General features: G+C 44.7%; 1 protein-coding gene and 1 long non-coding RNA gene across 2 annotated transcripts in view; one reads left to right on the top strand and one right to left on the bottom strand.

Annotated features, from left to right (window-relative positions):
* Positions 1-14,534: 14,534 nt before the first annotated feature.
* LOC134733476 (uncharacterized) lies at positions 14,535-15,668 on the bottom strand. The gene is made up of 2 exons (XR_010116960.1): positions 15,492-15,668; positions 14,535-15,371 (listed from the first exon to the last, which is right to left on the bottom strand). It is a non-coding gene; the product is annotated as an uncharacterized lncRNA (long non-coding RNA).
* A 2,709-nt stretch (positions 15,669-18,377) lies between these two features.
* Positions 18,378-22,378, top strand: part of DDX1 (DEAD-box helicase 1) — a 37,927-nt gene continuing 33,926 nt past the window's right edge. The window contains exons 1-3 of the mRNA XM_055252102.2: positions 18,378-18,560; positions 21,763-21,814; positions 22,112-22,175. Coding sequence (XP_055108077.1) covers positions 18,545-18,560; positions 21,763-21,814; positions 22,112-22,175 — 132 coding nt within the window. The 5' untranslated portion in view covers positions 18,378-18,544. The remainder of the gene's footprint in view (positions 18,561-21,762; positions 21,815-22,111; positions 22,176-22,378) is intronic.

Raw genomic sequence — 22,378 nt, 5'->3', positions numbered from 1 at the left:
CCCACAGTCCCAATGATTGGTTTGCTGTCCATGAGCAAAATGAAGCTGGTTTGATATCAGATGTCATATATAAAAATTGGGGGTAGAGTGGGGTGTGGAGGGAGCAGGTATAGAATTTCATCAGTTTGCAGTCAGTAAAAAGAAAGGGAGTTTAGGCTGAGGACAAGTATTCCAATCTTTCTATGATGGGGGTATGTACTAGTCAGGGTTCTCTAGAGGGACAGAATAGTATAGCTATATAAAGGAGTTTATTAACTCACACAATCACAAGGTCCCACAGTAGGCCATCTGCAAGCTTGAAGAGCAAGGAGAGCCAATCCGAGTCTCAAAACTGAAGAACGTGGAGTCCAATGTTCGAGAACAGGAAGCATCCAGCATGGGAGAAAGATGTAGGCTGGGCCAATCTCTTCTTTTCACGTTTTTCTGCCTGCCTTATATTCGCTGGCAGTGGATTAGATGGTGCCCACCAGATTAAGGGTGGATCTGCCTTCCCCAGCCCACTGACTCAAATATTAATCTCCTTTGGCAACACCCTCACAGACACACCCAGGATTAATATTTTGCATCCTTCAATCCAGTCAAGTTGACACTCAGTGTCAACCATCACAGGGAGATAGTCACTTTTGGTGGGTAAACACGTGGAGCTTATGTCTCCTCCCCTTGAATCTGGACTGGGCCTGTGAGTGAAAGCTTTTACTTTTTAGCCCAGGCTTTAAGAAGGCCTGGCAGCTTCAGTTTCCTCCGTTTTGGATTCCTGAGCTACTGTGAAGGCAGGAAGGCCAGGCCACTGTATGGGAGAGGTAGGCCAGATGGAGAGGCCTTGGAGGAGGAGGTAGCACGCGGTACTCCTCACATCCCCCCAGCAGCAGCCCCAGCCTCCTTAAAGCCCTCACAGAGGGCAGTCCAGGAAGCTGCCCTGAAAACATATCATCCTCCTCCTAAAAATGTGTTTCCCTTTGGACGTTAGTATCATTGATTATGCCTCACCATTAACAGGCTTGAACGTATAGCAAATGTGCTTTGCCCAGATCACTGTTTTGGAGGAAACTTTTCAGCAGCACATTTATAATTTATTAAGTTAGTGTTCCTCAAACTATACTGTAGATAAGAATCATGGAATAAAAATAAATTCCCAAGCCCCCTCTTCCCCAGTAGACTCAACAGATCTCCCTCGGCCAAGGAGACCCTAGAAAATCTTTAAAAACTTCCCTGGCTGGGCGTGGTGGCTTATGCCTGTAACCCCAGCACTTTGGGAGGCCGAGGCAGGTGCATCACCTGAGATCAGGAGTTCAAGACCAGCCTGGCCAACATGGCGAAACCCCATCTCTACTAAATATACAAAAATTAGCTGGGTGTCGTGGCAGGCGCCTGTAATCCCAGCTACTAGGGAGGCTGAGGCAGGGAGAACTGCTTGAACCCGGGAGGTGGAGGTTGCAGTGAGCTGAGAGCACGACACTGCACTCCAGCCTGGGTGACAGAGCTAGACTCTGTCTCAAAAAATAAAACAAAACTGTTTCCTGGCCGAGACAAGATAGGGGGTTGGTCATGCCTCAGTACGCCCCCTTCCTCACTAACCACTACTAGACTTAAGAGTTAAACAGAAACCAGCCCTGGAAAGCAAAGAACAGAAAACTTCTCCACTGACATCAACTTCAACCAGTTGCTTGGTGTCTCGGCCAGACTCTCCTCCCTTTTCAAGATTTTGACATGACAGCTGACCAAAGCACCCCTTCCACTGAAGGAATGACTGTCCACCATGGAATGGTTCTGGCCAGTTTACGCAGACTGTGCACAAAGCACCTTCATGTCCTACATTTCCTTTTGACATATGGAGTCTAATATTACTGCATTTTAATGATACATCTCCACTGCAAAGTCAACATGGGATGTATATACGTTTGCTTATCACACTCATGTGTGACCCCCCTTTCATTAATATTCCTAACTCCTATAACCTGTTAAATATGTATGTTCAGCCAACCCATTTAGCATAAAACTCCTGTCTACCCTTCCTCCCTCAAAGTTCCAGCTTTTTTTTTTTTTTTTTGAGACAGGGTCTCACTGTGTGACCCAGGCTGGAGTGCAGGGGCACCATCGTGGCTCACTGCAGCCTCAACCTCCTGAGCTCAAGTGATTCTCCTGAGTAGCTGGGACTACAGGCACACACCACCACACCCAGCTAATTTTTGTTTTTCTGTTTTTTTGTTTGTTTCTGTTTTTGTTTTTTTGGTGGAGACAGGGTCTCACCATGTTGCCCATGCTGAGCAAATTCGTGGGCTCATGCGATCCACATGCCTTGGCCTCCCAAAGTGCTGGGACTACAGGCATGAGCCACCGTACCCAGCCTAAAGTGCAGGCTTTGATCTCAGCCAGAGGCTCCACTTCCCAGCCTGGAGGTTGCAACCAGTCATAAGAAATAAAGTTTTCCATTCCAAATGTATAGAGCTTAAGACTTTGAGTGGACATAATTAATTTAAGGCAGTTCCAAGGGCCTGACTGCCCTTGCACACTGACTGAAAGGGAAGTCCCTGTCTCTCTAGGGCTGAATTTTGGACTGGGAGACACAAACTGAGATGTCCCTGTGGACATCGCTGTCACTGTAGTCTTCCAGTTCTATTGTGCTAGTACCCACAGCTAAGAGAGAAAGTTTCTCTCTTTCTCCTGATTGAAACCATTCCCTTCACCCATCATAATTCCTTCTTTCTTCTCTGAAGCTGGGCTTAATCTTGGGCATCCTTGTGCAGATTCCCTCTTTACTAGTGATGTCCCCTCAGCTTGTGACCACACTCAAGTTTCTCTCATGATTAAAAAAACTGGCCAGGCATGATGCCTCATGCCTGTAATCCCAGCATTTTTGGAATCCAAGGCAGGTGGATCGTTGAGCCCAGGAGTTCGAGACCAGCCTAGGCAACATGGCAAAACTCCATCTCTACAAAAAAATACAAAAACATTAGCTGGGTGTGGTGGCACGTACCTGTGATTCCAGCTACATGGGAGGCTGAGGTAGGAGGATCACTTGTACCCAGGAGGTAAAGACTGCAGTCATCTAAGATCGTGCCACTGTACTCCAGCCTGGGCAACACAGCAAGACTGTCTCAAAAATAAAAAATAAAAAAATGAAGCCATCCCTTGACCCCCACATCCATCCTGCATTTCCATCTAGTTTATTTTCACCTATCCAAACTTCTTACAACAGGAGTCTATGCTCACTAGAAGTAGTCTCTTCTCATTTAGCCCTTAACCTACTATAACCTGGGTTCTAATTACTCCACTAACGTGTCCAGCATATAATGCTAATCATCCCATAAATTTCCAGAATGTCTATTCTCTTGGTTTCTGTAATAAGACTCTTCGAATTGTCCTTACAGTTCTGACTTTATTTGCATCCTCTAGGGCCTTCTCGCTGTTCTCTGCACCACACTGCCCCCTAGTGCTCGGGTTCTCTACACCTTGTTACTACAACAGTGCTGCTCAGACCAGTGGCTTTGGCATCACCAGGAGCTTGTTAGGGATGTATCTCAGGCCCATCCCAGACCTGCGGAGTCCATATCTGCATATAACAGAATCCCCAGGTGATGTTCATGCACAGCAAAGGGTGAGAAGCAGCTCCACGACTCAGTCCTCACTCCCTGCTCTTCTCTTTTCTGGGTGAGCTCATCAATTCCCAAGGTCACTACCTATTTGTCGAGGTTTCTCAAATCTCTATCTCAACCCAAAGTACCTCCTCCAGGTTTCAGTCTCACATAGCAGACTACTTGCTGGCCATGATATTCACACCGAACTCAACAGACCCATGCCTCCCAGCCAGCTGCCCCTCCTGTAATCTATTTTTCCCAGCTGATGCTAATATCATTCACCCAGTTATCCATACTGAAACCTGGGCATTGCACTAACGCCTTTCTTCCTCTCATTACTCTCCCTTCACTCTCCCCCTCTACCCCCATTAAATTCAATAAGTCATCAAACCCTGGCATGTTGATGACATTTCTCTTCCCTGTCCTCTCCTGCCTGACACACTTTCTTTGTCCTCATTCAAGTTTCAATTACATCTTATATATACTGCTGCAATAATAGCCTCGTAATTGTGCCTACACAGATCTGTTCTTCACACAATCACCAGGAAGAGTTTTATATAATGGAAATACGATCATCTCACTGTCTTGCTTAATATCTGTCCCACCCACTACAGTGGTTCTCAATTCGTGGTCTCTGGACCAGGAGTATTAGCATGGTACTCACAAGTTGCCTGGGAACCTGTGAGAAATGCAAATGATGGGTCTAGCCCCAGACCTACTGAATCAGAAAGTCTGAGGAGGAGGTTCCTACATCCTGTTTTAACAAGCTCCAGGTGATTCTGATACACACTGAAGGCTGAGGCCCACTAACCTCCCAGAGTAAACCAATCTTGATCAGCAAACAGTTCCCCCTGATACAGCTGAGGTCCAAACTCTTTAGCATTATTTGTCTACTCTTCAATTTTGAACTTGACATGTGAGGAATGGAGGAATATTTTTTATTTCTATGTATGGTAGCCAATCTTCAAAATGATGCCCCTGCCCCATTCCCCAGGCTCCTAGTGTCCATGCACTTATGCAGTGCCTTCCACATTGAACAGGGCTGGCCTGTGTAACTAGCAGGATACTGTGGAAATGATGGTGTGAGACTTCAGAGGTTACAGCAACCTCTCTCTTGAATCAGTTGCTGGGGGTAGACACCTGCCATAAGTGACGACACTCAGGAACCCTATGGAGAGGTCCAAGTGCTGAAAAACTGAGGTCTTCTGTCGGCCAGCACTAACTCGCCAGGTGCATGAGGGAGCCTACTCACAAGTGGATCCTTCAGCCCTGGTTGACATCTTGACTGCAGCCTCATGAGAGATTCCAAGCCAGAACCATCCTGATAAGTCATTCCTGGATTTCTGACCCACAGAAACAATGTAAGATAATCAATATTTTTGTTTTAAGCCACTAAGTTCTGGTGTGGTTGTAATGCAGCATTAGATGATTAATACATCAGGGTACACCATCCTGTTTCTTGCCACTGTGTAAGTCTCCATGCTGTCCCCTCTACCTGAAAAGCTTCCCCTCCTTTCTTCCCCTATAAGCCCCTCTTCATCTAATTAAATTCAGTCCACCTTTTAAGATTCATCTGAGATATTATCTTCCCCAAAATCCCTTCTCTGACCCTTCCAGACTGGCTTAGCTGTCTACTCTGAGTTCCCATGATACTCTGAATATATCTCTACCGTTGCATTTCTGCCTTGTGTAAATTATGTGTTTACATTTATCTCAGTTGAAAAACTTAGATTATCTTGAAGGCAAAGAAGTGTGTCTTATTCATATTTGTCTTACTCATATCCCCAGCACTATCATAGGCTTTGGCACACAGGAGGCACTTCATCTGTTTTGTTAGGTGAATAGTATATGAAGGATGTTTGTGAAGCTGTTAGAGATGCTTCATGGAAAGAACATAGTGCCTTGTCCACTCTCAGGCCTCAGTATGTTTCCATTTCTTCCCAGGGCAGAAGTAGCTTCCAAATCAGGAGATTCAATATATCCACTTGTGGCAGATTGCATTTTCCAAAGATGGCCATATGCTCTGAATTAGTATCCAATATATGGTACCGTTTCTCCCATAGCCAAGATTCCCAGGTCCAGGAATCAAGGGGTGGAGATGTGAATGGTGCCACTCATTATTACCTCTAGTGAGCCACTAGCAAAATTTTTATTTCCAGTTCCTGTGACCTTACACTCTTCTTAGATAGAGGTCTTAGCTCTAAAGGCAGGAATGTCTCCACCAGGAGACACAACAATGATTCCATTGAACTGGAAGATTGCCACCTGGTCACTTTGGGATTTGCATTGCCTCTGAGTCAACAGGAAAAGAAAAGACTGACTGTGCTGGCTGGGGTGATTGATCCTGATCACCACGGGGAAACTGAACTGCTTTTCCACAAGAGAAGTAAGGAAGAGCATGTCTGGAATAGAGGAAATTCCTTAGGGCATTCCTACTATTACCATGCCCCATGATTAAAGTCAATGGAAAACTACAACAGCCCATTCCAGGCAAGACTAATGGTCCAGACCCTTTAGAATAAAAGTCTGGGTCACCAATTCAGGTTTCATGACCAGCTGTGGTGCTTGCTTAGGGCAAATGGAATACAGAACAGATAGTGGAAGAAGGTATAGTAGTTATAAATACCAGATATGACCACATAACTAGTTACAGAAACAAGGACTGTAATTGCCATGAGTATTTCTTCCTTATTTTGTTATGAATATATTTGTGTGTATATAATGTATATATGTATATATATGCATATGCGTGTATATATGTGTAAATGTGTGTATATATGTATATGTTTGTATATATGTATATGTGTATATATACATCTGTTTTGCTATACGTATGTACATACATATATGGCAATTATCCTTATGTATGTATTTATTTGGTAGAGACAGGGTCTCACTATGTTACCCAAGCTGGTTTTGAACTCCTGGGCTCAAGCGATCCATCTGCCTTAGCCTCCCAAGGTGCTGGGATTACAGACATGAACCACTGTGCCTGGCTGCAAATATCTTTGTTTTCTTCCCTCTTATCCCCTCATGTAACATAAGATACACTCATTTTATATTATAGTACCTAAGTATTATTAATTTTATATCTAAATATTGACATAAAAATAGAATGTCAAGGAGAATAAACATCATCCAAGAGTTTTTACATCCTCTCCTGGGGAAGGAGCTAGTGTATTTTCCAGTGTACACAGGACAGTTGTATCATCTTAGGTGGAATTATGACCTTGTTATTGTGTTCATTTGGAGATTAAGTATGGGTTAAGGAGATGCGTATGGGTGCCAAGTTGACAAGGCATGCATGTGTGATGTTTAATATTATGTATGAATACATGTGGCCTATGGTGCCCAGATATTTGGTCAAACATATTCTGGGGCTGGGCACGGAGGCTCATACCTGTAATCCCAGCACTTTAGGAGGCCCAGGCAGGCAAATCACTTGAGGTCAGGAGTTGGAGACCAGCCTGGCCAACATTGTAAAAGCCTGTCTCTACTAAAAATACAAAAATTAGCCAGACATGGTGGCAGGCACCTGTAATCCTAGCTACTCAGGAGACTGAGGTGGGAGAATCGCTTGAACCCTGGAGGCGGAGGTTGCAGTGAGCTGAGATCACCCCACTGCGCTCCAGCCTGAGCAATGGAGAAAAGTCCATCTCAAAAAAAAAAAAAAACCCCAAAAACAAACATATTCTGGATGTTTCTGTGAGGATGTTTTTGGATGAGATTGACATTTAAATTGGTGGCTCACACCTGTACTCCCAGCACTTTGGGAGACCAGGGCGAGGTAGGAGGATGGCTTGAGCCCAGGCATTTGAGACCAGTCTGGGCAATATGGTGAGATCCCCATCTCTATAAAAAATACAAACATTAGCTGGGTGTAGTAACATGTGCCTGTAGTCCCAGATACTTGGGAGGCTGAGGTGGGATCACTTGAGTTCAAGAGGTCAAGGCTGCAGTGAGCCATGATCAGGCCACTGTACTCCAGCCTGGGTGACAGAATAAGACCCTGTCTCAATAAATAAATAAGTAATCAAATGAATAAATAGGCGGCCTTTGAGTAAAGTGGATTGCCCTCCATAATGTGGGTAGGCCTCATTTGGTTAAAAGCCTTGATAGAACAAAACACCGACCTCCCCTAACAAAAGGGAATTCTCTAGCAGATGGTCTTCAGGCTTCAACGGCAACATCAATTCTTTCTGGGTCTCCAGCCTGCCAGCCCACCCTATAGATTTTGGACTTGCTAGCCTTTTATAATCATGTGAGGCAATTTCTTAAAATAAATCTTTTTCTATATACACACACATCCTATTGCTTCTGTTTCTCTGGAGAACTGTAACACATCACCACCAATTTATACCTTGTCCCATGTTTTCTTAAAATGTAATGTTGAGTCCGAGCACTATGGCTCACACCTGTAATCCCAGCACTTTCCAAGGCCAAGGCGGAAGAATTGCTTAACTCAGGAGTTCGAGACCAGCCTGGGCAACACAGTGAGACCTTGTCTCTAAAAAAAAATCAAAAAATTAGCCAGGTACGGTGGTGCACACCTGTAGGCCCAGCTACTTGGGAGGCTGAGGCGGGAGGACAGCTTGAGCCTGGGAGATTGAGACTGCAATGAATCATGATTGTGCCACTGCACTCCTGCCTGGGAGACAGAGCAAGACCCTGTCTCAAAAAGAAAAAAAATTTCATGTTGACGCTCCTCCTTCAAGTGGTGGCATCTATGATCCCTCCCCTTGAATCTGAGCAACCTTGTAATTATCTTAATGAATAAAATGAGAAGGAAATGACACCACTTGACTTCTGAAGCTTGGTCATTGAAAGCCACATGGCCCTTGGAATACTCACCTTTGGAATAAAGCCACAGTGTTGTGAAAAAGCCCAGGCTGCAGCTGGCCAACAGTCCCAGCTGGGACTCATCCCAGCTAGGATGAGCATTAACTGAGTCATGAGAGTGACAACCTTGTCATGATTCCAGCCCCTGGACAAGGTGAGCATTGTGGAACAGAGATAAGCCATCCCTGCTGTGCTCAGGTTCCTCACCCTTAAAATCTATAAGCAAAGCAAACACGTTTTAAGTCAAAAATATACTGGGGTAATTTGTTATGCAGCCATAGTAACTGGACCACCACCATTCAGACCTACAGTGGAAGCAGTCTTCATAAATTCCCATTTTTATTATTGTATCATAGGAAACAGGCAGTATAAATTCTTATATTCAGAATTGTTTTCTCCAGGCATTTTGAACATTCTTGACCATCTTTTTTATTACCTACCCTTCTTTTTCACATAGCAAGTGGTTTTGTTTCAGTCTACTAAAAAAAAAAAAAAATCACAGACCTTGTTAACAAGAAAACCTGAGATCAATTTCACAGACAGGAAGGAGGTGCAGCGAAGCAAGGAACCTGGGTGGGAGGCTGAGAAAGTGAGCCTGAGCTCTGTGTGCAGGTGCAAAATGGCTCTGCCGCAGGTGATGGAATTTGGGGATCCTGGCAGATTCTGGCCTGCTGGATTTGGACCATGTGTCTGATGTACATTCTGTTCTTAAACATCTGTAAGTTCAGACTCCAAATGTGGCACCATTTCCCCTAGGGCTGACAGCATCACTCACAGAGGCTGACGAACACTCAAGATGGTGGGCGTGGGAGACAGGGACGTTCATGCCTGCCGGCCAGTTGGCACCCTAACATAAATTGTGTCCCTGCCTGGCTTGCATATGCAGAGAGTGACGCAGTTAGTGAGATCTCTTTTTCTGTTTTACAGTCCCTCTGAAACTCACCCGGGTTGCCCTTTGTCTCCCTCTCCCCATATATCTGGAGTGATGGACTTTATGGCCACTTCTTCAGGGGATACGGAATTATAGATCTCTGGATTTATGTCTGTTTGCCAGGCGCCCTCTGGTCCCTGCACCATAAGGTGAATGCCGGGGCAGCGAGAATGATGTTGCATTCTAATAGATCTGGACCAGTTTCTGACAGCTTATTTAGACAAAAGCATAAAATTCAATGATTGTTGCCCAACTCAGAAGTTATAGGAAATATAGGGGGAAAAAAAGGATGTTTAAATGTGAGCCTCCCTATCTTCAAACTGCTCTGTGAGTCTGGTAAATTCTGAAAAACACAGAAAGCTAAGCTAACAAATTTAATGACAATGGCGAGTCTAGAAGCAACATAATTTACCCCAGAGAATGTGACACGAACATACTTTTTCCTGAGACTGAGGGATCACCACCTGCCACATGAACAAATAAGGGGGTCTGTTAGGGAAGCAGGGATATGGTAGCCAGCCTTTGGGTTGCCCACCCTACAAAAGATCTTTGTCTATTGGAATTCACACCTATGTGTGTATTAGTTCTCTTCCATGCTGAATAGGCCTGTGTGGCCACTAAGATATCACAGAAGTGATAGTGTGACTTTGATGGCTATGCCATAAAAGATAATACTCATTCTGCTTTGTTCTCTAGGATGGCTTGCTTTGGTGGGGAAGGGTGAGGGGGTCCCAGCTGTAATATCATGAGAACACTGAAGTGTCCCAGGGAGAGATCTATGTGGAGAAAAGCAGAGGCCTCCCACTCACTGCCAGCACAGACAGGGGAGTGACCAAGCTTTAAAAACTGATCTTTCCGCCCTAGCGAAGCCTTGGGATGACTGCAATCCCAGCTAGCAGCTTGGCTACTACTGTAAGAGTGACTCCAAGTGGAACCTGCCTAGCCAAGCTGCTTCTGAATTCCTGTTCCACAAAAGCTGGCAGTAATAATAAATGTTTATTGTTTTAAGTTACTAGATTTTGGGTCAACTTGTTTTGCAGCAATAGATAACTAATGAGAGCATATAAATTAGGATTAGGTTTGGCTGCGTGAGACAGACTGCCCCCATCTCCCCTTCCTGCAAAGAAAGAAAATAGATGTTTATTTCTCTCTCATTTAAGAAATCTAGAGTCACAATTTTTGGCTGGTATGGTGGTCCAAAGGCGTCTGAGACTCAAGCTATTTTTCTCTTATTGTTCTGCTATTCTCAGTATATGACTCTCATTTCATGGTCCAAAATGGCTGCTCAAACCCCAGCCATCACATCCTCATTCCATCCAACAGGAAGGAAGAAATAAGGAGGAACACAACACCTCCATTATGGACATTTCCCAGAAGTCACATCTGACACCTCTGTTTATATACCACTGGTCAGAATATGGGCATATGGCCATATATAGCTACCAGGAAGGCTGGCAAATAGAGTCTTTATTCTGAGCAGCCATATGTCCAACTAAGTCAGAAATTTAAGGAAAAAGAGAAATAAACATTGGGGAAGCAGGATTTGCTGCAAGTTGCTAGCTTAGTTGAATCTGAATGATAATTAGGAGTTTGCCAAGAAGATAGGTGTTATTATAGTTTGTTATATTGTAAATGCACCTACTACGTTACAGAAGATGGTATATTATAAATGGCTGCAAACTCTTTGCTATTTACTGCATTGAATGGTAGAGTCTGTTTCTCCTCCCCATGAAACATAGGCTGGTCCTATGACTTGTGTTGGCTGACAGAATGTAATAGAAGTGACACTGTATTACTTCCAAGGCTGGCTTAAGAGATATGCAGCTTTTGCTTTCTACTTTTGAGACACATCTTTGTGGTACTGTTTAGGAAGTCTGCCTTCCCTAATACTAATCCTGCTGCGAGAAGGTCCAAGCTGGCCACGTGGACAGAGCAATATCATGTAGCGGAGTAATGGGTGACCATACATGGAAGTAAAGTCTTCTTTGACCTCCCAGCCCAGCCAAGACACCAGCTGAATGTGACCTAGTGAGTGACCTTGGGGAATGTCACATGGAGAAGAAGAACCAGCCAGCTAAGCCCTGCCCAAATTCCTGACCCCCTAAATTATGAGAAGATATATTAGCTGCTGTAGTATGCCTCTAAGTTTTGGTGTAGTTGTTCACAGCAACAGATAGCCAAAACTAAAAAGGGAAAGCCATTCTAGGGAGAGGGAAGGGGGAGGGTGTATTAATGGAAAGACTGACCATAGCAAGATTCAAGATCCAGTGCAAGTACTCCTGAGTCGTTTTTTCCCTCCTAACAGGTAGATCTGGGGCAACCTACACGGACAGCATTTATGGAAGGGGAAGGTTACTGTTACTTGTGTGAAATGATGGGTGGGTTTGTATCCTGTATTGTGAGGAAGGACTTTGTAGGGAGGGGGTTTATGGATGACAATATTATATTTTCTACTCAACTTCTTTTAGATTAAAACAAATTCTCTCTCTAGCTGCTTCCTCCTTCTTGGTGGTGAGATCCTCAGAAACTAAGCAGCTGGCTTTATCTTGTTCCAGAAGGACCTGGGAATAGGAACTGAGGAGGAGGGTGGATGTCAATGAAAGGACAAACTAAACAACCTAATTTGACTTATGTTCCCTAGGCTGGGTTCAGAGTCACATCCTCTACTGTATATGTCACATTTCACCTTCATTTTCATTGTGAGGAAATGGCCATATATTCAGGGATAATTTTGGATGTTTCACTCACAACTCAGGCCAAATATCTCCTCCTCCTTGTAGCCAGAATAGATTATTGCTATATTATGAAACATTCAAAAAATTTTCCTGAAAGATACATTACAGAATATCCATAATGATGTGTGTTTTATTTCCTTTCTTTTCTGTACCTCTTAGCAATGTGTTGGGCTGCAGAAAAAAGAAATTTTAAAGTGGCTTAACTGGGACATTCTCAAGCTGCAAGAGAGGTCTAGAGGTAGACAGACCTGGGCTTACCATCACTAAGGATCCAGCCTTTTATTTCTGCTTCAGTAGTCTTAGTGTGCAGCTTTTATCTTTGGGACTCATTGCTGACTTTCCAGGCATCATATCAATGTTCCAAACGAAAAAGGGTGCATGCCAGTCAGATCTTTCCCTTTTGAAAAGCATTCCTGGAAGTCCGAACCTGGCACTGCCAGTTGTATCTCTCCAGGCAGAACTGAGTCTCTGGGCTGTCTCTCTAAAAAGGAATCTGGAAAGGTGATTGTTTTCTTCTTCTTCCAAGTTTCCTTTTTTTTCTTTTTGAGGAGAGTCTGGCTGTGTCACACAGACTAGAGTGCAGTGGTGTGATCACGACTCACTGCATCCTTGACCTCCTCGGCTCAAAAATGATCCTTTATCACGACGTCAGGAGATCGAGACCATCCTGGCTAACACGGTGAAATCCCGTCTTTACTGAAACTACAAAAAAATTAGCCCGGCATGGTGGGGGGCACCTGTAGTCCCAGCTACTCGGGAGGCTGAGGCAGGAGAATGGCGTGAACCCAGGAGGTGGAGCTTCCAGTGAGCCAAGATCACGCCACTGCACTCTAGCCTGGATGACAGAGTGAGACTCCGTCTCAAAAAAAAAAAAAAAAAAAAAAAGGGCCGGGCGCGGTGGCTCACGCTTGTAATCCCAGCACTTTGGGAGGCCGAGGCGGGCGGATCACGAGGTCAGGAGATCGAGACCATGGTGAAACCCTGTCTCTACTAAATGTATAAAAAACAAAAAATAAGCCGGGCGCGGTGGCGGGCGCCTGTAGTCCCAGCTACTTGGAGAGGCTGAGGCAGGAGAATGGCGTGAACCTGGGAGGCGGAGCTTGCAGTGAGCCGAGACTGCGCCACTGCACTCCAGCCTGGGCGACAGAGCAAGACTCCGTCTCAAAAAAAAAAAAAAAAAAAAAAAAAGATCCTCCCCTGGCCAGCTTCCCAAATAGGTGGACTGCAGGTGCGTGCCACCATGCTTGGTTAATTTTTTAAAGTTTTGTTAGAGAAAGGGACTCTCTATGTTGCCTAGGATGGTCTCGAACTCTTGGGCTTAAGTCATACTCCCACCTTGGCCTCCGAAAGTGGTGGAATTAAAGGCATAAGCCACTATGTCCAGCCTGTTTCAGATTTCTATAATAAAGAAAGGCAATGGGAAAGGGGACTACTATGGTTTGAATGTTCCCTCCAAACTTCACGTTGCCAATGTAATGTTAAGAGGGGGGCCTTTAAGAGGTGATTGGCCCATAAAGGTTCTGCTCTCATGAATGGGATTAAAGCCCTTGTAAAAGAAGTTTCATGGAGCATTTGGTCTCTTGCCCTTGTACCTCCTGCCATGTAAGGACATAGAGCTCCTCTCTGCTGGAGGACACGGTGTTCAAGGCACCATCTTAAAAGCAGAAACCAAACCCTCACCAGACTACAAACCTACTGGCACCTTAATCTTGGACTTCCCAACCTCCAGAACTGGCAGAAATAATTTCTGTTCCTTATAAATTAGCCATTCTCAGGTATTTTGCTATAGCAGCACGAATGAGCTAACCTAGGAACTGTGTATGGCTTTTGGGTGGTCCATCTACAGAGGCCTTCCCAGGACCCATCCTCTCTACACTTTCCCAGATACCTGAAGGCATGTTTTTTTAGGTCTGCCTTAGTAGTTGCAAAACCATTTGCTCCACAGTGGGATATAATTATAATATAGCTTACTTGAAAATACATAGCATAATATCTTGGGCCCATGGATAACATAGTAAAACTTCCCTATCACATGATTAGTGGGGCCCAAACAACCCAATTACAGAAAATGTGGGGTTATTCTGAGGTTAAAAAAAATAAATATTGGGGGCAAGCCCAGGCTGGGAGTGTGTGTGTGTGTGTGTGTGTGTGTGTGTGTGTGTGGTTGAGACAGAGTCTTGCTCTGTCACCTAGGCTGGAGTGCAGTGGCATGATCTCGGCTCACCTCAACCTCCGCCTCCTGGGTTCAAGTGATTTTCCTGCCTCAGCCTCCCAAGTAGCTGGGATTACAGGCACCCACCACCAAGCACGGCTAATTTTTTGCATTTTTAGTAGAGACAGGGTTTCACCATGTTGGCCAGGCTAGTCTTGAAGTCCTGACCTCAGGTAATCCACCCACCTTGGCCTCCCAAAGTGCTGGGATTATAGGCATGAGACACCACGCTGTCACAGGTGTTTTTGAATTATAATTTTTTAAGCAGCTTTATTAAGGTATAATTTAAATATCATAAAATTCACTAAGTGAACAATTCAATGATTTACAGACCTGTGCAACCAGCACCACAATCCAACTGTTGAAGACTTCCATCACCCGCCTTAAATGTCTCACGTCCATTTGTATAAATGCAGACAAATGAACAAAAGCCCAGGCTGGGAGTTTTTAGGGTCCAGTCCAATCTCTTCTCAGTTTGGCTACAGTTTGGTGCCACCTGGTGGTGTCTGTCCTGGTTTCTGGGACCAGGCCAGGGTTCCTAGGAATCTCCCAGTTAGTAGGCAACCATTAAATCAATCTATTCTTGGGGAGACTAGACCAGCAAAATACCAGACTGAAAGGCACCCATCCTCTATCTTTTGGTTTGGTGAAGGGCCTGGCTGCTGTTTCTCTGCCTGATGTTATTCTACCTGCCAAGGAGAGGAGCCAATCACATACCCCAATTCACATATCCCAATTTGCATTACCGAGGACATTGCAATACATACATACAAATATCTATAATTATTAAAGCAGTATATTAAGTGAGCTGAACTTGATAAGGCACAAACAGAAAACATTATCCGTTACCTTGAAATCATCTCTATGGATTATTTCTTCCCCTGACCTAGATGAAGTCTCTGGCGTCTTCCAGAGCTTTTCTGGTCACTCTGAGACAATGAAGAGTTGTCTGGTTACTTTCATCTAATTATACCCTCGTTTCTGTAAACTATCATGTCCAGTATCATGATTGAAATTCACGACTTCAACCAACATCATGGCTTCCTCCTCTCCTGCTTGGCCTATTCCACGCCAGAAGCCTGCAGTGGGATGGAGGATGGGGTCAGTCTCTTTTCTGCACTCACCTCTCCCATTAGCTGTTGTTTCCAACTCCTGGGAAGGAGAAAGTCTAGGGGATGGGGTGGGGGGTGGGTACACACCTTTATCTGGCTGGGGTTATGGTGTTCTGATTCTGGTGCTCTCTGGCTTACACATGCTCAAGGCTGATTGTTTCTCTCAGAGGGAACTTTTTGTGGTATCTTGGAGATTCTCCTTGCTGACATCCTCCACATGTAACTCCCATGAGACAAGGGATATCTCTCCTCCAGTTTGGAAGGTAAGGATGCCACTGCGTTCCTTGGGGGCCTGTGTGCTGAATCATTTAGCTCCTCCAGGAAGTCTCTTGGGCACATTCCCTTTGAAGAAAACTTCCAGTCCACTCTCCACAGATCTATTTATCCCTTGGGGAAAAAATGTCACACGATTCCCCCACAGTTGTTGCAAACGCAGTTAGCTCCTGCAGCAAGCTTCTCTCTCCTTCTCTCTGTCTCTTTTTCTTTTTTTTTTTTTTTTTTTTTTTTGAGACAGAGTCTTGCTCTGTCGCCCAGGCTGGAGTGCAGTGGCGCAATCTCGGCTCACTGCAAGCTCCGCCTCCCGGGTTCACGCCATTCTCCTGCCTCAGCCTCTCCGAGTAGCTGGGACTACAGGCGTCCGCCACCACGCCCGGCTAATTTTTTGTATTTTTAGTAGAGACGGGGTTTCACCGTGGTCTCGATCTCCTGACCTCGTGATCCGCCCGCCTCGGCCTCCCAAAGTGCTGGGATTACAAGCGTGAGCCACCGCGCCCGGCCCTCTCTGTCTCTTTTTCTGCCCTGCCACCTCAGGTCCTCCTAGGGACAGCTTCTCAGAGCAGTCTTTACGCTTCCCAAACTCTCAGATCAAAAGTTCTCAGAGTAGTTCCCTGAAACGCATTCTTTTCACAGAAATCTTTTCTGTTAATTTGCATCTTTAATTTTTTCATACTTTATCTCTTCCTTGAGACAGGGTCTTGCTCTGCCACCCAGGCTGGAGTACAGTGGCACCATCATGGCTTACTGCAGCCTCCACCTCCTAGGCTCAAGAGATCCTCCCACCTCAGCCTCCCAAGTAGCTGAGACTACAGGTGTGCACCATGCCCAACTAATTTTTAATTTTTTTTAGAGATGGGGGTCTCATTATGTTGCCCAGGCTGGTCTTGAACTCCTGGGCTCAAGTGATCCCCTTGCCTCAGCCTCCCAAGATGTTGGGATTATAGACATGAGCCATCATGCCCAGCTGATTTTTCATACTTTAAAGGTGGGCATTGGCTAAAGGCACAAAAATTAGATTTCAGATTTCCCTTTGGCAAGTCCTGCATAATATGGGTCTTGTATCTCTCCTTGGAAAGTGGGGGTACTTGGTATCCATTCAAAACTGCTACACTGCATAACTCTCAGGGTATTATTTAGACAAAATATAACAAGAATAGAGAATATAATGTGAATAGTGCCCCCTGGAAGTGTGAAGCTGCAGGGCTGAGTGTATTGTCCTGGGCCTTTGGAGCTTCAGGTGAATCCTGTTACATGTAATAGTAATAACAGAGCTAGTTATATTGTTACCATGTGCTATGCACTATTTTAGGTGCTTTATGTATTTTATTTGATCCTCATAACTATGGTATGAGAAAGGTACTGTTGTTCATACCTATTTCACAGGTAAGTAAACTGAAGCCCAAAGAAGCTTCATGACTTGTTCAAGGGCACACAGCAAGCAAGTGGCAGAGCTAGAATCCAAACTCAGAATCCGGTACCCAAATCTGTACTTCTAAGCCCATTCTATCTTTTTTATTTTTTCATTTTTTATTTTTTTTTGAGACAGACTCTCGCCCAGGCTGGAGTGTAGTGGCACGATCTCGGCTCACTGCAGCTTTCGCCTCCCAGGTTCATGTGATTCTCATGCCTCAGCCTCCCGAGTAGCTGCAACCCTATTTTTTTTTGTTTTTTTGTTTTTTTTTTTGAGGCGGAGTCTCACTCTGTCGCCCAGGCTGGAGTGCAGTGGCGCCATCTCGGCTCACTTCAACCTTCGCCTCCTGGGTTCAAGCGATTCTCCTGCCTCAGTCTCCCGAGTAGCTGGGACCACGGGCATGCGCCACCACGCCCGGCTTCTTCGTGTGTGTGTGTGTGTGTGTGTGTGTGTGTGTGTGTGTATTTTTAGTAGAGAAGGGGTTTCACCATGTTAGCTAGGATGGTCTTGACCTCCTGACTTCGTGATCCGCCCGCCTCGACTTCCCAAAGTGCTGGGATTACAGGCCTGAGCCCCCGCGCCCGGCCGCTGCAACCCTATTTTATCTTGCCTGAGGGTTCCACTTTTCTCCATGACACTCTGGGGCAGGCTACAGATAGCACAGCACGCGCCCTTGCGTTGGGCAGATGTGGCTCAGATCCCACGCTGCCATTCGGTAGATGTGTGTCTTTAGATAAGTGACTTAATTTTCCCGAATTTTAGAGTCCTTATCTAAAGATTCTAATACCTTCCTGACAGAGTGAGTGTCTGGTTGGGAGGATTCCTCATTTACTTTCCCCATCTCTCTGCAAAGAGAAAGGAGTTAAAATTGCATGGAAGTCAAACCCGAAATTATAAAAGCGACATCAAACATGGGTGAAGGGAGGGAGACCTAAATCATTACTTATTTTAGTTAAAAAAAAAAAAAAGTAACAAATACCTACTGGCTGCCAGGCACTCACTAGTATTGGTGCTCAGGGCGATGAATCCAGTCCATCTCTCCAGGTCATTCACACACCAAGGCCCTGCTCATCTTTGTAAAGTGGGGGGACTGAGTGGGGAGGGCACGGTGTGGTGTCGACCTGAGCCCACTGGATGACCCTAATCACCAAACATCTGCTTCCTTCTCTGTGGCTGTGACCCTGATACCGCGTGGTGTGCTCCGAACACATGGTGCCCAGAACAAAGGCGGCTTCCAGAGGCCCTGGGTCCCAGCGGTCCGCTCAGCGGCAGGCGCATAAGGCGGGGCCGCCGCGGGCCTTTCCTTCCATGGGAACGGTTCTCCCGGGGCTGAGTCTCTGCCCGGACTCCGAACGCCGAAGACCAGGGGCCGGAAGCGCGCGCCGCCACTGGCGCGCCGTGTCAGTCGGGAGGGAGGGAGCGAGCGGGCGAAGCCGCGGAGGACGGGGTGAAGATGGCGGCCTTCTCCGGTGCGTTTGTGGAAACTTTGTGGGTGGTGGGACGGCTTGTTGCACGCCTCAGCCCTGGGTGGGGGGGGGCCCGCGGGGAGCTAAAGGGGCGGGAGCGGACAGGGGTCAGGGAGACAGAAGGGCGCTGTCCGCTGCAGCCCCTGATGGACCCGCGTTGCGGGATCAGGGGCGGTCGCAGCTTGGGTTGGGAGGACAATTCTTTCCAGGAGCTGGCCGGGACGTCCCTTTCCCTGCCCTTTCCCTTCTACCAATCTCCACTTGGCTTTCCGGCCAGTGCAACTTCGGCTGCAAAATCTAGGTGGCGGCGTTGCTCTAGCGGCTCCCAGACGCCTGGGCCTCCTGCCTCAACGTGGCAGTGACCCTTTGGGAACCCTTTTCTGCCCGCGGCTCGTCTGGGCTTGGCCAGGCAGAGAGGCGAGACGGCGTGGGGAGGAGTCATTGGGGAAAAATGACGATCCTGCCTCTGTCCAGTTTTTTCAGGCCCTTCCAAAACGTTCCAGGCATAAACCTGATCTTTATTTGTTCTTAAACGCTATTATATCAACATAAATGTTCAGTGTTGAAGCTAAAGGGAAAGCATTTTCCAGTCCAACATAAGTTTGGAAAATTCATATTTATTTGCCGTCTGCTACCCTCCTTTATTCCAAATATGATTTGATGTGGCTTATCGAACCCTACAGTTGATATTTTCCCCTCTTGCTTTATCATCCTCCTGTTAGGCATCCAGTTTTAGGAAGCTGTAATCAGCCTTAAATGTGCTAAACGTGACACATTTATGTAGCATTTATGTAACGTTTATTGCTATATAAGTGTATCACGTTAAGCCTAATGTCCTTTAATGTTATTAACTTTTTAAGATGACTTCAGATGTTGTAGTATTTTATATTTTTTAGTTTTCTTCTGTAAGAATATTAGGAATTCCAAGTCTCCAGTCATGTAAGATTTTTTTTTCTTTTTTGGAGGGGGAGGAGGGGGATGTTGGTGTGGGGACCTAGTCTCCCTCTGTCGCCCCAGCTGGAGTGCAATGGTGCGATCTTGGCTCACTGCAGCCTCCACCTCCCAGGTTCAAGCAATTCTCCTGCCTCAGCCTCCTGAGTAGCTGGGATTACAGGCGCCTACCTCCATGCCCTGCTTATTTTTGTATTATTAGTAGAGACAGGGGTTTCACCATGTTGGCCAGGCTGGTCTCGAACTCCTGACCTCAGGTGATCCACTCACCTCGGCCTCCTAAAGTGCAACAGTCATGTAGGATTTCTGACTGTTTTCAGTTACATCTTCTAATAGAATTCAATTGGAAATCTGCTCAGAGTTGTTGCTGTTTTTCTTTTCCCAACATTCTCCTAAAACAAGATTTTAGAGCCAAGGTCTGTAGGATAGTTCTAGGTAGTCATTTTATAGGTTCACATCTTTGGGAGTCATACACAAATTTCATGAATGTTAGAGATAAAGGACTGGAAAAAGAGTCTGTGATATGAAGTAAGACAAAACTGGAATTTCATGAATGTTTCTAATTTTTCCTTAACTGTTAAAAGTATTATATTTAAGGTCTGGTTTCAAAGAAAACTTGCAGGGAACATGACCAGAATGGTACAAGAGGTTGTCTGGAATTTACTGAAAGTGATATGTTGTTTCTCGTATAACAATTTTGCAAACAACTTCAGCTTGCGGTATTCAATATGCAGTAAGAACACACCACTCCTTTGTTTCAAGCAGTTTGCGTTTTAGGAGAGAGAACATAGACTGTAATACAGGTTAATTCTTAGGAAGGCCTGCCTGGATATTCAACTTTAGATCTTCATTAGTTTATCTGTGGATTTTTTTTTTTTTCCTGAGGAGATTAAGAGTTAGGAAAGTCGCCAGGTGCAGTGGCTCATGCCTGTAATCCCAGCACTTTGGGAGGCCAAGGTGGGCAGATCACGAGGTCAGGAGATTGAGACCACCTTGGCTAACACGGTGAAACCTGTCTCTACTAAAAATACGAAAAAAATTAGCCAGGCGTGGTGGCATGCGCCTGTAGCCCCAGCTCCTCGGGAGGCTGAGGCAGGAGAACTGCTTGAATCTGGGAGTCGGAGTTTGCAGTGAGCTGAGATCGTGCCACTACACTCCAGCCTGGGTGACAGAGCGAGACTGTCTCAAAAAAAAAAAGAAAACAAACAAAAAAAGGGTTAGGAGAGCCTTCTTTTTTGAAAATGATGATCCTTCTCATCTGATGCAAAGAAAAAGCTACATAATTTTATGAAGAGTATTTTCAGTTTGTACATTTGCTTTATGCCTTTTCACGATGGCAAGAAATACAGAATTTCAAAATTGGTTCTCTCTGGGGCTTGGGAATATTTGAGTATTTTTTTATAAGAATATATATTTTTATAATAATAAAAGCTATATTTTGTAAATACAAACTCAAAATAAAAATCACTTGTCTTTTGGAAGGAAAGTTTAAGTAATCCAACTAACTACTCCATATATAATTACCCTCTAGAGTTCATATGAGAAATGATAAAATGACAAAACCCAGTTAGGAGCAACTCATCTCTATTCATTTAGGATGGGCCTTGAAGTAGAATTTTTGAGATATGTATACAGTTAAGAACAGAGCAGTTCTTCAGCTGACATTTCCAGGTGCCCATGTTTTCACCACGGGCCCCTCCGTCTTCAGTTAATCAAAATTTTGATTACGGCTGCCAATAAATGTGGGTGCTCTCCACTTGTCTATTCATTTTTCTCCAATTGCTGAGGGTATTCACATGGTCCTGGAATAGCCAAGGCACATAACTACCACATTATCTCTAAATGCAACAACCTTGTGTATGCTTGGCAGACTTTTCACAAGTCATGAGAAGTAAACAGGCACTATAGTGGCTACAGTTTATTAGGTGACAACCATGCTCCAGCTGCATTACATGATTATCTCTGGTCTTCATATAGCCCTACGAGGTAGATAATATCAGCCCCATTTTGTGTGGAGAAAACAGATTTATAGCCTTGCCTAAGGTCACTTGCTAATAAGTGAGAACTGACATTTGAACTCAAGTCTTTCTCCAGAACTTGTGCTCTTTCAACAGTGCCACGCTCAATAGATTTGATGTAACTGAGCTATCCTTCAAAATCTTTACCCTGTTTTATGAATAGTAATTTTGAGAGCAATGCAATTTATGATTTCACTTCAGTTTATGTGGTTTCTAAAATTAATTTTTACTTTCAGAGATGGGTGTAATGCCTGAGATTGCACAAGCTGTGGAAGAGATGGATTGGCTGTAAGTACATAAAGCTTAAATGTACCTGGGAGAGGATGTTTTATAATTTAAACAGTTGTTAGTGATTTTATCAAATATTTTTGTGTCTAGTTGGGTAAGTGAAAATCAGGTTTTTTTTGTGATTTTCTAGATTGTGGAAAGTTTCCTTTTTTTAACCTTGACATATTTCTAGTGGAATAAGATGGATCGTATTTACCACGTAACATTTTCTTTTAGGCTTAAAGTTTAACATGACTTAATTTGCTTAGGTGATTTTTTTTCCCAGTAACTAAAATTCTTCAAATATGATTCTTTTAGCCTCCCAACTGATATCCAGGCTGAATCTATCCCATTGATCTTAGGAGGAGGTGATGTACTTATGGTAAGTTTAAATTTGATGAGGTGATTGGGAGCTGGGGACACATTCTAAGAATTGCATAGGCTTAAAAATGATACTTTAACTTTATTCACAAACATTTATGATACATATACTGTATTCAGACTATTAGGTAAAAGCTTCAAACAGGTAAGTATTTACTCTTGAGAAGCTTAAACCAACTAGGGAAATAAGACATGTTTAAGAAT

This window comes from Symphalangus syndactylus, chromosome 18 (genome assembly GCF_028878055.3).
Source record: "Symphalangus syndactylus isolate Jambi chromosome 18, NHGRI_mSymSyn1-v2.1_pri, whole genome shotgun sequence".
Lineage (NCBI taxonomy): Eukaryota > Metazoa > Chordata > Mammalia > Primates > Hylobatidae > Symphalangus > Symphalangus syndactylus.
The sequence above is the reverse complement of the archived record's forward strand: the minus strand, read 5'-3'. Positions and strand labels throughout refer to the sequence as shown.